The sequence below is a fragment of the Bufo bufo genome, chromosome 3 (genome assembly GCF_905171765.1).
Source record: "Bufo bufo chromosome 3, aBufBuf1.1, whole genome shotgun sequence".
Lineage (NCBI taxonomy): Eukaryota > Metazoa > Chordata > Amphibia > Anura > Bufonidae > Bufo > Bufo bufo.
Window position 1 is genome coordinate 371172897 of NC_053391.1, and position 11378 is coordinate 371184274.

General features: G+C 45.1%; 1 protein-coding gene across 1 annotated transcript; it reads right to left on the reverse strand.

The window, feature by feature from the left end:
- Positions 1-248: 248 nt before the first annotated feature.
- Positions 249-10111, reverse strand: RPL11 (ribosomal protein L11). The gene is made up of 6 exons (XM_040424640.1): positions 10003-10111; positions 9235-9382; positions 8857-8963; positions 6598-6729; positions 1952-2062; positions 249-321 (listed from the first exon to the last, which is right to left on the reverse strand). The coding sequence occupies exons 1-6, from the start codon at positions 10006-10008 to the stop codon at positions 292-294; spliced, it is 534 nt and encodes a 177-aa protein (XP_040280574.1). The 5' UTR covers positions 10009-10111; the 3' UTR covers positions 249-291.
- Positions 10112-11378: the final 1267 nt, after the last annotated feature.

Sequence of the window (11378 nt, forward strand, 5' to 3'; positions counted from 1 at the left end):
TCTTTGAACTCCCATAGATGTTAATGAAGCATTCTGGGAGTTGTAGTTTCAGAAAAGCTGGAGTGCCAGGGGTTGCTGATCTCTGCTCTAGTGTGGTATGTACATTGGGAGATGCATGCAATCCATAGCAAGGCCTGAAGAGCACAACGGGTCTTCTCATAGAAGCTTACTGGCTGTTTGGCATGGAAAGCCAACCACTGCAATCTGTATATTGAAGAATACACAAAATAAAGACCAGGCACAAAGGCGTTTCAGAAGATATTTTATTGATTTTATATAAACTGACGGAGCTCATTTTCCAGGAAGGATGATTCCATCGTACTGAAAGAGAAAAACACAAGTTACTAAATTTTACACCAACAGCTATTTTAATTTATCAACATTCAGCCAGAGGTAGACCCATTTTCTGGTACCTACATTGAAGCAATATTCCATTGCTGTGCAGGAGTAGACCACCAATAAGTGTTTGGCACCACGCTAAACAAGTGCTATGCTTCAATAGATTGCAAGTCCATGCCCATCAGGGCTACAGACTATTCTGACCAGTAATCTACCAACTGTGCCTAGCATGGCATAAGTGTTTTTCCACCTTGCCATACAATGGGTGTTATTTAAAAACTAAAAACTTGCCACACTAACTTATGCTACATTCAGTTGCAGTCAGACATCTTGCAGGCTGTTCAAGCATGAAATGTCAGCTGGACAAAACATTGCATGTCATTTGTCCAGCCAAAACAGCATTTATGTGAAGAGTGGCTGATGTCATTATAGTCAATGGGATCTGGCTGTGAACGGTGGAATTCAGGAGTGCTGGATCCAGGTAACTCCAGCAGGATGCCCTCTACCAGATTAGTTGACTGGATGGGAATGAAGCCAGGAGGGGTGGTGTAAATTTAGACTGGGCAGTCTATAGACACCAGATTTATCAACCAGCATCAGCCACCGATAAACCTGGTGCAGTTTCAGACTTCATTTACCCTAGCTTTCAGACTATTACTAAACGACTTACCCCAGAGAAGCATCGCTTCGCTGTTTGGAACCCTAGTTGCATACTGTTGGCAATGGTTAACCCCAGTCAAGCTAATATTGATGCTCTGTCCTCAGGACAGGTCAATCAGCTGCTTACCAGCTCTGACATTGCAGTGGTGAGAAGGTGTAATTACAGCTCCTGTCCCATTCACTTGAACAGGAAGGTGCCGTTGTAGTTCCACTGTCCTATTCAACACCTGTTCACCACTGCAATAGACTGCGAGCAGGTAACGAGTGAACAGAACAAAGCACTTGCTGAACGTCAGGAGTTGGAACACCTATCTGATGTTGACCTACCCGTATGCAAACATTCCTGAAACAAGTCTGTTTCATATTACCATACCCTTAGTAACATGCTTTGAACTTCGTTATATGGCCTACAAGATGCAGGTAGTTCTGAGAGATCTGAAAAATGGTGCTTGTTGGTTGTATGCACCAGGCACAGCTACTGCAAGTCACCCATGTGGTTATGATATTGTTCTACAAGCCCCAAAAGCTTAAGTGTTTTTCCTACCCTCTGGATATGTCTTCTGTATTTGATCATGTGGGCCTAACACCCAGGCCCCCACTGATCAGCTGTTTGAGAAGGCAGTGGCACTCCTGTGAGCACCTCTGCCTTCTCCCTGCTTACCAAACAGCACTGTACATTGTATAGCAGGCTGGGCTTAGTATCTGCCCCATTCACTTCTATGGGGCTGAGCTGTGACTAAGCCTTGTGACAGATGTCTCGTCACTGGCCTAGGAACAGCTGTGAGGAGGCAGTTGTGATCCTGTGAGCACTGCCACCTTCTCAAACAGCTGATTGGCAGTGGTCCTAGGTGTTAGACCCCCACAACCTATGCAGAGGATAAAGGTCATCAGTACATGTCTCAGAAAAGTTTGATTCCAGTTAGAGCCAAAATTAAAGCACCCCACAGCTTACCTTCTGTTGGAACCAGCGCATTGCTTCCTCTTTACCAATTCTGTGCTTTGCACCAATAGTGCCAGCCTTGCGCTTTTTGTCTGCAATACTGAATCCGGGGCGCCCAAGTACCTGTAATATTTATATTTACAAAAGATTAAATCATGAAATGTGTATCATATTTCCCTATTGACTTCAGTCTATCAGCTTCAGAAAATCAGTTGGAGCATACTCTAGTTATGAGGACAAGGGGTCAGCACCCTCCAGCTGTTGTGAAACTACAACTCCCAGCATGCTCCATTCAATTCTATGGGAGCTGCAAAACCTGGTATTCATAAATTCAACCCATTCCTCGGCAATAATTGTCATACTGCAATCAGCACCCACTATCTGCTGACTGCTAGAGCTCATGCAGCTGAACGTAATAGTGTTTTAAAAAAAGTTCCACAATGAGAACTTGGTGCAGATTTTTAACCCACAGGCTGTCCCATTTAGGTTTGAGTTTTAACCCATGCAAAGCAGAGTTAAGTCTATGGCAAACCTGCAGAACTTGCACTATGGAGGTAATCATTCTCCCCTATGCCAGTTTCAGACAAGTCAAGCCATGCCACTAAATTTAGCTGCAAAATGTTTCTACACTGCCCTTGCCATTTTGCAAGAAGGGCGAGTGCCAGTGGGCCCAGCACATTTATCTTACTCCATTTTATCTGTTGTAAATGACAAGTCTATGACAGCTCAAAGCTGCCATAGATCTTCGTTTAGGTACCCAGACCACCAGGGGATATGCACAATTCTGCTCCACCACAAGTGAAGCACATCCTCGGGCAGAGCTGGGGATGGCAAAGACAAGCATACCACACCAGTCTTGTCTGGTGCAGAATTGCATATATACCACACTGTCTCATTTGATGTACCCCAAGGACAAGTAATAGGGACTATACAACTGATCACTAAGTGAATAGTACATTTGCATCTGCAAACACCTAAAGTTCACTGGAAGCCACACCAGACAAAGGAAAAGCATAACCAGGGCTTAAAAAAGACCCTTTTCAGAGTAAGTCAATAGGGCAGATTTATCAACATTTACACCAGTTTAGTATAAATACATTGATAAATACATTTGGGGCAGTTGTGATCAGAACTCTACAAACCCTGACTTTGTACTAAGGATTTCTGACACTTCTAAATACCTGGCGTTTCACAAACAACGGTCCAGATATACTCATGTATCTGTGCCACAAATTGGTGCATCCAGGGTTCCTACACTTCAATGTGCATAAAGTGTGGGGTTTAGCTAAAGTAGGAGGTGCTGCATGTGAAGGGGGACAATGCCTAAGGTGTGCCTTCATTTTGGTGCAATTCTGATGTAAAGCGGTCAAAGAACCAATAGCGAAAACCCTGCATTGCTCTAGGTAACTGATTGCAAAATACTGGATTCAATCTCAGTCCAAATGAGAAGGAACTGGCAGGGGCTGTAAATCAAATGGTTTGTTAGAAAGGGGAATTTACTTGAGAAGGGGAGCACTTAGAAGTCAGACCTCCAATTGTTTCTGAAATTTAAGTTCTGGCTTAGCCTCCCAGGATCTGACAAGAGCACAGCTGGTAGATACTATGGGAATATTTAGTTCTGCTCAGAGGTAGGAATACCAATAGATGACAATTGGATGTAGATGAGTGGAGTGGTTACCTTCTGGTAGGAATGAGGTATAGAAACTGCTTAGGGAGGGGAGGGGATTTTGTTTTGTACCACCGATTTGTATAAATTTTTTTTTTTTTTTTTAAAGAAAACCAATAGTTGGCATGAGGTTGAAGAATCTTAATCCACCCTGTTGGTGCAGGTCTTAATTAGTAAGTCTAGCCAATGCCTGCTGTCTTACACAAGACCAGTAAGTGTTCCCTGGTGGATACATTTACTAAAGGTTTAGAATAAAAGCACAATACCTCCCACTGAGGACACATTCTAGGTCCACTGCCACCCTCATATCTATCTATATAGAAACTATGGGTGAGAATTTGTCCAACCGTGCATTTAAAGATTCAATTTTGGCATTTAGGCCTTATGCACACAGCAAAGTCATTTTTAGTCCACACAAAACAATGCAGTTTCCATGGGGAGTCTGTTTCGTCACTCCCATCAATACAAAGGACTATTCTCCTCTAGAAATAGTCAATAGGACCTTGAGTGACATGCTCTGAGCACAGAACCAGGGAGGAAAAAAAAAAAAGAAAAACTACAGTCCATGTCCTAAAGCAGACCTGTACCTAGTCTAACCTTTTGCCAAATCTGGTATGAGTGAAATCTGCCAGCCAGAAGCACCCTGCCTCTACAATGAAGCAAGTCCTTGCCGCTGTCTTGCAGTTAAGGGGAACACGGAAAGAGCCCTGGGTCTTGTCATCCCTGCAGTCAGACCACAGCCCATCTGGTTGGAAAATCTGATCCCATGATCACAAGCCTCTGTAGTAATACACTAGTGTAGTTTAGGTTTCTTTGCCACTGGCCTCCCCATCATTCTGCCACTATCCAAATTTAAACCTGCACAGAAACAAGTCAGGACTGCCATGCATGTGCACAAGTTCTCCCCTTTATGTTGGCATAGCACAGCAGTCCAGACTATTAGCACAGATTTGGGTACTGACAGTGGGGGAACAGTACTAAAGTATTACTGTAGTTAATAGTCCAGATTCAGGGCACCAAATTCTAGGGATCGACCGATAGATTTTTTAGGGCCGATAGATAATTTGTGAATTTTCAGGCAGATAGCCAATAATTTATACCGATATTCTGGGAATTTTCATTTGAGAAAAAAAAAAATTCCTACACAAATCTGCTGAAAATGAATGTTTATTGTTAACGTGTATTTTTTTGTAAATCTTTTTCATTTATACTTAATTTGTGTTTTTTTGTTTTGTTTTACTAACTTTTAGCCCCCTTAGGGACTAGAACCCTTGTCCTATTCACCCTGATAGATCTCTATCAGGGTGAATAGGATCTCACACTGTCCCTGCTGCTCTGTGCTTTGTGCACACAGCAGCATGGAGCTCATCATGGCAGCCAGGGCTTCAGTAGCGTCCTGGCTGCCATGGTAACCGATAGGAGCCCCAGACTTACACTGCTGGGGCTCCGATCGGAGGAGGAGAGAGGGGATCCTGTGGCCACTGCCACCAATGAATACTGGGTGGGGGGGCGCACTGCGCCACCAATGATTAATACTGGGGGCTTGGGGGCACACTGCGCCACCAATGAAGATAAGTCTCAGTCATTCATATACAGGAGGCGGGAGCTGGCTGCAGAATCACATAGCCGGCTCCCGACCTCTATGAGCGGTAGCTGCGATCCACGGCACCTAAGGGGGTTAACTACCGCAGATCGCAGCTACCGCTCATAGAGGTCAGGAGCCGGCTATGTGATTCTGCAGCCAGCTCCCGCCTCCTGTATATGAATTAATGAAAGACTTATCTTCATTGGTGGCGCAGCAGCCACAGCCCCTCCCCTCTTGTCCTCTCTCCTGTCATTGGCGGCTGCACAGGGGGAGGGAGACACTGCTTCCTTTTCCCCTGTACTGAGGGAACACAGAGCGCTGAGAGCAGCGCGTTCTGTGTTCCCAATACGTTATCGGTATATCGGCAAAATAGATGCCAATACCGATAACGTTCAAAATCCTGAATATTGGCCGATATCGGTAAAACCGATAATCGGTCGATCCCTACCAATTTCCCACAGGTCAAAAGCCTAGCAGCCTGCACAGGCTATGGAAGTGAAAGACTTGCAAAGGCAGAATAAGTTTAGTTAAGCCTGTATTGGACTGGAAGTTCGTTGTAGTGATTGTTAGCAATTATCTGTCAGTGTAATACTGCCACCGATTACCTGATAAGGCTACTTTCACAATAGCATTCGGGTGTCCGCTTGTGAGCTCCGTTTGAAGGGGCTCACAAGCGGCCCCGAACGCATCCGTCCAGCTACCAATGCATTCTGAGTGGACGCGGATCCGCTCAGAATGCATCAGTCTGGCAGCGTTCAGCCTCCGCTCAGCAAGTGGACACGTCCAGACTTACAATGTAAGTCAATGGGGACGGATCCGTTTGAAGTTGACACCGTATGGCTCAATTTTCAAACAGATCCATCCCCCATTGACTTTCAATGTAAAGTTTGGACGGATGCATCTGAAGCTACTTTCAGACTTAGAATTTTTTCTACAATATAATGCAGACGGATCCGTTCTGAACGGATCCGTCTGGGCAGACCCCAGACGGATCCGCTCTGAACGGTAGTGTCAAAGTAGCCTTAACCAGCAAACTCATTCAGGTGGTAATCCCAATCTTTCAACAGATTTAAAAATCTGCCGGTGTAATTAATCTGCTGCTGGCAAACAATGATTCCGTATGAGGATGAGCAAATAGCTACTCCTTATGCTGCAGAGAAGACCACTGCATGTAAAAGTAACAGTCTCCTCCACTAACAAGCAGATTGCCAGGAACAAATGCTTCCCTCCTGACGATCTGCTGCATAATCTGGCTCTTGAAATCCAGATCCGATTTCTTTGTTCTAGTAGCATCAACTCATGTAGCACCGTTACAGTACATGCAACTCAAATAATACACCATACCCTGTATGCTACATCTACTTTAATAGGGTTAATGTAGCCAAATGCAATATAAAATTTACATACCACATAGAAATCCAGCCCATAGATGCCAATGCTTGGGTCGTATTTAATTCCCAGATCAATGTGCTCCTGGATACCAAAACCAAAGTTTCCCGTGTCAGAGAAGTTGTTCTTCCTCAGTTCATATTCTCGGACCTAGAAGGGAAATAGACAGAACTGTACTGACCAGGTCGTTTTAGTGTGCTCTGCAGTGCATGTACCATTAACAGCAGTGTCAATATTAAACCATGCAAAACCCAGTGTGTCAGGCCAGTGAGGGGGCTAGATTACAGTATAATATGTCAACCATTCAAGCAAGTGGCCGGCTGAACAGCATGCAGCAAGCTACCCTTTGCCAGGTTGAAGGGAAAGATTCAGAAACTGATTGTTTAAACCATATGTTAAACATGGTTACATTTATTTTAATTGTCCAGTCAAAATTGTAAAGCCTCTCCATTACATGTTAAAAACAGTCTAGTGTGCAGAGCCCTCAACAGATGTTGTGTGAGAAGGATCAGGCAAAGGGAATATTTTCAGCTGGTCCTTTTATAACAGTGTTTGGTGGTGGCTCATTAAATACACACACATTCAACCAAACATGTATGGAGGAGCCAGGAGGTGGTCAAGAGCTGTCAGCCGGACACTCCAGCTGACAGCTACTGACTGTAGGCCACTTTAAGTCTGTACAGATCACTTTTCAGCAGTTACCACAGGGAAAATTACAGGATTCACAATAGGTGATATCACAGCTCATCTACTCCCTCCTGACCTCTGCACAGGTCAGAGCATGCCTACAAGTCTCCCACAGAAGTAAGTCTCTTCTAGGTCATTATGTGCATCATCCATGGTGGCCGCAGTAAAAGCATCTCAAAATGCTGTTACCCGCTCAGGTAAGATGGGAGCTCCCATAATCAAGTACAGAATAGGAGACAAACTACATCGTAAACCATTTTTTTTTCTATATGGTTTTGATTGACAAAATATGGATGACATTTAACCCCTTCCCAACCACCGAATGTAAACTTACATTAGCAGTCGGTAATTTAAAGGTGGCACCCGCTGCAGCACCATAGCCACAGGTGCCTGCTGTTTGTCAATCACAGTATCTGGGAGCATGTGCTCAAGGCTGTGCAGTAGTGAGAATCTGGGGAGCCAGATGCTGTGGCAGCCTTGGTCCTCCTGAATGATCTGAGGTTGCCGCTCAGCCTCCTATGGAGAGCCTGCCTGTGGCAGAGCTCCATAGGAAACCAGTAGCAGACTTCAGTAATAAGTGTAAACAAGTTTAAAAGAAATGTAAATTCTAATCCAACTTTGTTTTCAGTATCAAAACACAATAAAAACTACATGAGGCATCCATGAAACTATACTGACCCAGAGAATGAAAGAACAGGTCAGTTTTACTGCATAGTGAACGTCAAACTCATTAAACTGGCGGAAGTGTTTTTTATAATTCCACCTCATTTGGAATTTTTTCCTGCTTCTTACTACACTGTATGCAACAGTAAATGGTGCCATTAGAAAGTACATGACTGAATGGAAAAAGTTACGGCTCTGGGCAAGCATGGGGTAAAAAAACAAACGAAATTGCCTGCTTATGAAGGCGTTAAAGTTCTATCTACCCATTTCTTTAATACCTATAAAGTGTTGGTGCCACGCAACACAGCCTGGGTTAAGGGACAAACTGACTAATGACAGGACTGAGACGTGGATAAGAGTCCACTGCGGCAGCTGTCACTTTAGCTCTGTCCATTGTTGTATTACTGTTAGGACCAATACAGACTTAACAGATTAGTTTATTAGAGCGGTTGTTCAGCTGCCTACAAGTTCCCGAGAGTTCTCACCAAGTATTACGCCCACCTTACCATTCTTGCCGCTTTCCAAGTCCCTCAGTCTGTATCCTGGCCCCCAGCAATGACACTGCAGTGTTAACAGCAGTCACAGGTGCTTGCTTAACGCCAGGATACAAACAGGGGAATCATGGAGTGTGGCACAGGTACATTCACATCTGCATGATGAAATCCATCAGGCCGTTTTCACCAAGTCTGGCACTGACATATCCCCATTGACTAGCATGGGATCTGGCGGAAGCTGGAACAGCCTACTGGATCACCTAATGCTAGTGTGAACCGAGCCCAAGGTAAATGGCCTGTATTGGCAGAGTGACTGTTTAGATTATCTTCATTCCAAGAGCGTCCCAACTGCTCAGCAATTTCACGCGTGCATGTGTGAACCCAGCCTTAGCAGGTGAGATCTCCCAGACCAAAATTACATTACGCTAGGTACCTTAAGGCCTTTCTCAAGAATTTCTTCTGCTTTAGCTCCCCGAACTGTACAGTGAACTGCGATCTTTTCATTTCTTCTGATTCCAAAAGATCTCACGGTGTAGCGAGCTATAAGAAAGAAAATGGCCGATAACACAAAGCTGAGAACTCCAAAAGGGTACTAGCTACAGGCTCTATGCATTGTATACGCTGGGCCACAGGTAGAGAACAAGGCATGGGCACTACATACAGTACATAAGAGGAAATGGTTAAACTGACAGTATCTGTAAGAAACAGCAAGGATCTGTCTCTAGTATGCCAGTATTGTGCCGAAAGTATGTGAATATGAATATATATTTAAAAAAGTAGCCACGATAATGACCGTAACAGCCACACTTACCCTTAGAAAAGACAGGGGTCTGCCCGGTGAGCTGTTCCAGCACTTTAGCTGCTCGGGTCAGTCTGTCACCACTCTCCCCAACACAGATATTGAGGCACAGTTTACGGATCCTCAGCTCACGCATAGGATTCTCCTTCTCGGATTTGTCCTATAAGAACAAATTAGGAATGAAGAGTGCACAGACAAGGAACACAACCCCTTACATGCAAATCCCTGCAGGAAAATTAAAAGGGTCCTCAAGCTCTACAGGCTTCTAGAACACACAGGAAGCTCCATGTTATCAATATAGTGCACTGAGCCCGGCTGATTGAGACTGTCATCTGTGCACTTCAACATACCATGTTGTCTAGAAGACCCCTTTAAGATTGCACCACTGTCCAACAGACTCATGAGAGCAATGCTGGGCTGCGGAGGTCCGTCCAGCCTTAGTGGGCAAGTCCAGTCATGTCTCCTATACAGAGGAGCTGCTATCTACACACCACAGCTAGAAGCCACACATCCATACAGACACACACAACATATCCAGACCAGTACAACGGTGTATAGTGCAGGACACAGGGAAAAGACCTTGCGCCCTCCATACAGCCATGGGGAGACAGAAGGCCAGGCTACCGTCCGTCATAACATGTAGACACTCAATAATGGCGCCGACACCGCCCTCACGCAGTGAGCAGACCACCACCGAAAGCCGGGCCTCGCCTCACAACCACAAGAAGAGGATTGCAAAGGATGAAGATGCAAGAATTCGCCCCTTCATCTCGTACTCACAGCCATGTTGGGAGATTGGAAGAGATCGCGAGATTTCCGCTTCCGCCTTATATACTCCGGGAGTAGTGACGCTTACGTCTCCAGGACGTTGTCAAACGCTGCGTCCGCGATCACGTGACTAGCTTTTACCCATCTCTTGGTAGAATGAAGGTGTCATGCGCAGTACAATACGTGCGTGTCAAATATGTGATGTGTGTGGGTATCATTTTTAGATTTTTACATCGACAGCTTTTTAAAAATATAGTTATATTTTGATACACTCACAAGTGTGTGTATAATGACCTTTTGTACTAGAGCAGTGGTTCTCAAGCTGTGAGGCTAGTGAGGCACCTCAGGGATGTGGTACTCATTATGTGTTTGTTTTTTGTTTGTTTTGTATCCTGTTGTGTTCAGGAGACAGGTTAAGGCTCTATTCACACGTCCGCAAATGGGACCCATTCATTCTCTATGGGGATGGAATGGATGCGGACAGCACACAGTGTGCTGTCAGCATCCGCATTTGCGGAGCGCGGCCCTGATCTTCGGGTCCGCAGCTCCGCAAAAGATAGAACATGTCCTATTCTTGTCCGCAGCTTGCGGACAAGAATAGGCATTTCTATAGGGGTGCCGGGCGGGTGTGTTGCGGGTCCGCAACACACCACGGACGTGTGAATGGAGCCTTAGGCCATTTTTACAGATTTTACAATGGATTGCCATCATTATAATCATACCTGTCAACTTTTGAAAAGCCCAAGGAGGGACAGTATCAGCGGTGAAGGCCCTGAAGTTTAACTAGAATAAAAAGTAATACTCCCCTAGCCCTGTTCCCCTGATGAACAAAGCACATAGTTCCCCAGCCTGTGCAATATCACTGCATCGCGCCTGCCTGATGGGGAGTGCATAGGCGAATGGTGCAGCAGGTAGATGCGGGCTCCCTGCTTCACCATAGTATTGAAACTCTATCTGAAACCTAAGGGCACAGATACAGTTGAAATTAGGAAACACCACAACCCTCCCAGGACCAAGGAAATTCAGGAGTGTCCCTCTGGATCTGAGACAGTTGAGAGTTATGATTACATCCAGTGAGAAGGCCCAGGCGTGTTTGAAACACTCAAGAGATGTTTTGTTAACGCTCCTATTTTTGGTCCAACCTGACCAAGAGAAGCCTTTTGTGGTCGAGGTCGACGCCTCTGAGGATGGGGTAGGAGCGGTACTCTCTCAGGGGTCATCAACTTTCACGAACCTGAGACCATGCGCATTTTTCGCTTGTAAATTTTCTCCTACCGAGAGAAATGATGACATTTGGAACCGAGAATTGCTTGCTATTAAGTGGGCCTTTGAGGAGTGGCATCATTTTCTGAAGGGGTCCCTACATTGTGTTACAGTTCTTACTGACA